This window comes from Crocodylus porosus, unplaced genomic scaffold (genome assembly GCF_001723895.1).
Source record: "Crocodylus porosus isolate Cpor-Errol unplaced genomic scaffold, CroPor_comp1, whole genome shotgun sequence".
Taxonomy (NCBI): domain Eukaryota; kingdom Metazoa; phylum Chordata; order Crocodylia; family Crocodylidae; genus Crocodylus; species Crocodylus porosus.
The window spans coordinates 22,968,207-22,972,752 of NW_017728914.1; the positions used below are offsets into that span (position 1 = coordinate 22,968,207).

Genomic DNA, 4,546 nt, shown 5'->3' on the forward strand with positions numbered 1-4,546 from the left:
AGGCGGGAGGCGGAGGTCCCGCTCCCGGGCGCAGGGCCGGCCCAGCAGCCGCCCCGTGCGGCCCGGCGTCGCACGTCTTCAGGATCGGGCCGGGTGCCGAGCCTTGCTCCGAGGAAGGCCTCCCGCCCCGGCGGCGTCGGGGGGAACGCGGGAAGGACGGCAACAGCCCGGGGACGGGGAAAAGCGCGAGCCGGAAACCCCCGCTTCCCCCCCTCGCCCTTCAAATGTCTTCTTTGGTGTTTTTTTAAGTTGCCGTGGGTTTTTTGTTGTTTGCTCGTTTTTTGCCCCGGTTGGTGTATTTGTCCGAATGAAACCAATTATTCCCTAGAAGGAAAATGCAAGGAGGACCGTCCGGCTTGCCCCCGCCCAGTCTCCGGGCTCACTTGTAAGCGGGGGTATTTGTCGTGGTCACGCGCAGGTCACCTCGGATTTAGAAAAGGTTTTCTCCACTGGACGCTTCAAAAGCAACTTGGACGTCCGCTAAGAGCCCTTTGATCTGGACGCCACTCCTGCGCAGGAAAAGCCAGCAGACCCCAGACCCAAGCCAGCAGTGGCATGCAAGACACGAAGCTGAAAGAAATTCACAGGCTTGAAGAAAATGCGAAAAAAATATATCTTACCTGGGGGTTTTGGGGGGTGGGAATCCTACCCAGGCCCGTACGGCGTATCTGCTGAAATCCTAGTGGACAGCTGCGAAAGGCTGCAGCCGGGATTGCTTTCTGCCCTTTTTATACCGCGATGGCCAATTAATATTGCATCACCCTTATTTTAAATTTTCAAAACCCACAATATAATGTAATGGCATAAGGCTATTTATTATTAAAGGACATTTGATTGGGGGCAAAAAAAATCGTTGGGGCTGATCGGAAAAAAACCCAAAAGATCTAGGAAACGAAGAGGTGCTGTATTCTGGTTTCTTAGGAGTCCTAAACTTGAAAGGCTGAATTTTGTAAGGTGCTTCCCGGGGGTGGAGGGGAAAGACCCCCAATTTAAGGTCTCTCATTGAAGTGCTACGGTGAAATATTCAGAAGATACTTGGGCGTCCATCATTAATTTTTAATCGTTAAGGTGCTTCTGGGAATCATAAATAAAAAGCCCTCTCCCCCCCCCCTTTTAAACAGCATTAGAAATGAACCTGCGATGGAGTTGTTTGAGGGAATTTTTTAATGCCATTTTCGAGAGGGAAATTTCGTTTGGGCCAGTGACGTTCCCGCACAAGAAAGCGGCTTTCCCTTCCAAAACCTAACTAAACTTTGGTTTTACAGAGGGAACCCCGGTCCGAGTCCTCCCTGGCTTGCAGCAACCCTTGGGCTGCTCGGGAGCTAGGTAACAAACACGGCAGATTATTCCCGCACAATGATCTAGAGGAAAGTGAACATTTCCGCCGTCCAGGGGGACAGAATAGATTTCATATGTGTATAAATATAAAGATACATCTTTCTGGGACAGAGACATCATGATCACGCTGAAAAACAGTATCGAGGCAAATCAATACATGGAAAATACAGCAGCAACGAGACAAGCGGATGAAACTTTCCAACTCCTCCACCCAATCCTAGCATCAGGGTAACCGAAAAGGAAAATGTCATCGTCATCCAAGCGGCTAGTCAAAATGTAGAGCAAGAAAACAGCCAAAGCAGCAGTGCAACTGGTAAAGTTGATATCCAGTATGACTTTTAAGCCCCTTTCCACTCTCCAGTAGAAAAGCGCGAGCTCCAGCTCACCATTCGTGATACTTTCCCCCCCACTTCCCGCTGTGAAAAAAGGCTCCATTCGGGTTGAAAAATAAAGCATTTATTTCAGAAATGAATCCAAGGGGAGGGGCGGTCGGACAACACGTATTTCTGGGGGGATTCCGAGGGCAATAATAAATAACTAAAGGAGGAAGAGGAAGAGGAAGAGGAGGCCACACAAGCACTCAAACTATCTGGGATAAAAACTAAAAGTCTGAAACGGGCAGGGCGAGAGGGCGAGAAAGCTCATTGCAAATGCTCAATCCAAAAGAGCCCCGGTCAGCTTTGTGCATTACACAAACGGAGAGCCGGGCTCGCGCGGGAGAATGAGCTCGGACTGAGGACGAGGCGGGGCGGGGTGGAGGGACACTTGCCCGGGTCCGTGGAGGCGCGGGCGGCTCGCCCCTGCCCGGGGCGCTGCGCACGTCCGTGGTGGGAGCCGCAAGACACGGAGCCGCCTGGGAACAAGCCCCGACCCTTCCCGCAGCTTCGTCTCTTTCCCTTCCTTCCTTATTATTTTTTCCTAGCAAGGGAACAACTCAAGAAGTGGCTTGAAAAAATCCCTACAAACCTAGCTAGTGAGGGAGTGGTGGTGTGTGTGTGTGCTTGGAAGAAAAATCATAGAAAGAGCAGCCCAAGAACGTCGCTGAGTAAAAACAGGTTTCGTTCGCTTTCCCTGGACCAGCGGCCGGAGTAGAAAAGGAAAGGACTGGCGTCGGAGCCCGGGCGGCAGGCGGCCGCGGCCGGGGGAGCCGGAGCGGGCAGACGGCGGAGCCGGGTTAACCGGGGCGCAACCGGGACTTTCCGAAAACAGCCTCTCTCCTTTCCAAATATCATTCGCACATTTCCATACCCCCCCCCCAAAACTTTCCCCTTCAAATCTAGCCTTTCATTTCTTATTGCGATGCAGTTGGAGAAACCAAACGACCCCCCCCCGCCCCGAAAGTGACACCCTAGTGCACAAGAGACACCGCCACCAACCGCGGGGCGGCCAGACGCGGGTCTTTGGAGGTTGCTTTTTTCTGTTTGTTAGTTTTGCAAGAAACGAGGAGCACGGGGGGGCCGCCGGAGGCGAAGCCGCTGGGGCGGGGCGGAGAGCCCTGCTCCCGCCGAGTCCGGCCCGGCCCCGGCCCCGGCCCCGGCCCGGGCAGTCAGTGCACCGCCGAGTACTTCATGCGCTTCTGTTTCTGTCTCTGGTTGCAGAACCAAACCCGCACCACGTTTTTTTTCAGGTCCAGTTTCTCCGCGATGGCCGCGATCTTCTCGGACGAGGGCCGGGGCTGGATGGCGAAGTAGGCTTCCAGGGAGCGCTTCTCCGGGGCGGCGATGGAGGTCCGCTTGCGCTTCCTCTCGCTGCCGTTGAACAGCTCGGGCTTGGTGTTCTTCTCGCGGTAGGCAGCTTCAGCCTCCTCCAGCCAGGCTTGCAGCACGGGCTTCAGGGCGATCATGTTGTTGTGGGACAGCGTGAGGGACTCGAAGCGGCAGATCGTGCTCTGGCTCAGCGAGCCCACGCCCGGGATCTTGAGGTTGGCCAGGGCCGCCCCCACGTCCGCCTGGGTCACCCCCAGCTTGATCCGCCGCTGCTTGAACCTCTCGGCGAAAGCCTCCAGCTCCCTGGGATCCGACTCCACGTCGCTGATGCAGGGCATGCCGTTGTGGGTGGAGACGGGGTGGGGGTGCCCCATGCCCATGGCTTGGTGCAGGTGCCCCATGGCGCCCAGGTGGTGCGGGTGAAGCTGGGCGGGCATCACCGTGTGGTCGGGGGCCCCCATGCCGCTCACGCTCAGCGAGGGGGAGATGTGGTCCAGGAGGTCTCCATCCAAGCCTTGGTGCACGGCGTGGTGCGGGTGCGAGGTCAGGGCCGAGGGGTGCGAGATGGGCACTGTGGAGGAGGTAGACGTGCATGGGACACTGCTCATGGTATGGTAGGTCGCGTCGGGCTTGAAAGGATGGCTCTTGCCGTGGGAGACAATATCAACAGCCGCCAGAGCTTCTGCGCGGGCCAGCAGACTCTCATCAAAGCTTCCAAATATATTGCCCTGGAGCTGCAAGCAAGAATGCGCATATCGGAGTCAGTGGGGAATACTGTCAACTCAGGATTAAAAAACATTTCCAAGCACAGAGATTCCTCCTCAAAGCTCAGGTCATAAAAATTAATATGAAGGCAGAAGCTTTGCTTGACTAGACATGTGGATCAGAGACAAGAGTGAGAGAGGGGAGAGGGGGAGAGGGGGAGAGAGGTTCAGAGATCCGCGATTGTTCTGGCGACATGAAAAAAACATTAAGCGAGTGCCTGTCAAAAAATGTGCCTTAAAGCAGTAATTATGCTTAATCTACATACCTGCGGGGCTGGAAGGCAAACTCTGCGCATCGCCTCTGAACTGGAGTGCAAGCTGGAGTACTTGGGCTCCTGGAGGGCGGCGTGCATAGTGAACGGCTGCTTGGCGTTCATGGCCATCATCTTTGCACACCTTGCAGGTAGGCAGCCCCTGACATAGATTCAGGGTTGTCTCTCTGGCTTGCTCCTGTCAAAGTGAGCTATTTTCAATGACAGAGCTTCCCTCTCCCTCTCTCTCCCTCTCCCTCTCCCGCTCTCGTTCCCCCCACCTGCTTCTTCACTCATCTTACAAGCAGCCTGCCAGGGACGGGACGAGCGCGCTGTGCGCAGGCGCCGCACGGGAAGGAGCCGAGGAAAGTAGCCCGGGCAGTCCAAGGCACGTCGGAGCCCAGATGCCAGTGCCAGAGCCCGGCCATGGGAAGGAGGGAGGCATCGGGGCTGGGCTTGAAGGCAGGTGTCGCCTGAAGCCCCCCCC

At 55.9% G+C, this 4,546-nt stretch overlaps 1 protein-coding gene across 1 annotated transcript; it reads right to left on the reverse strand.

The window, feature by feature from the left end:
- Positions 1 to 2,850: 2,850 nt before the first annotated feature.
- On the reverse strand, positions 2,851 to 4,194 carry POU4F3 (POU class 4 homeobox 3). Its single transcript, XM_019535383.1, has 2 exons — positions 4,075 to 4,194; positions 2,851 to 3,778 (listed from the first exon to the last, which is right to left on the reverse strand). Exons 1-2 carry the CDS (start codon positions 4,192 to 4,194, stop codon positions 2,885 to 2,887), a joined length of 1,014 nt encoding a protein of 337 aa, XP_019390928.1. The 3' UTR covers positions 2,851 to 2,884.
- Between the last annotated feature and the right edge of the window lie 352 nt (positions 4,195 to 4,546).

Excerpts from the sequence above, each read along its gene's own strand:
- POU4F3 (XM_019535383.1), bottom strand. The coding sequence starts at position 4,194 with ATGATGGCCATGAACGCCAAGCAGCCGTTCACTATGCACGCCGCCCTC. Across the intron at positions 3,779-4,074 it reads TTTGCCTTCCAGCCCCGCAG|CTCCAGGGCAATATATTTGG; the intron begins GTATGTAGATTA and ends TCTTGCTTGCAG.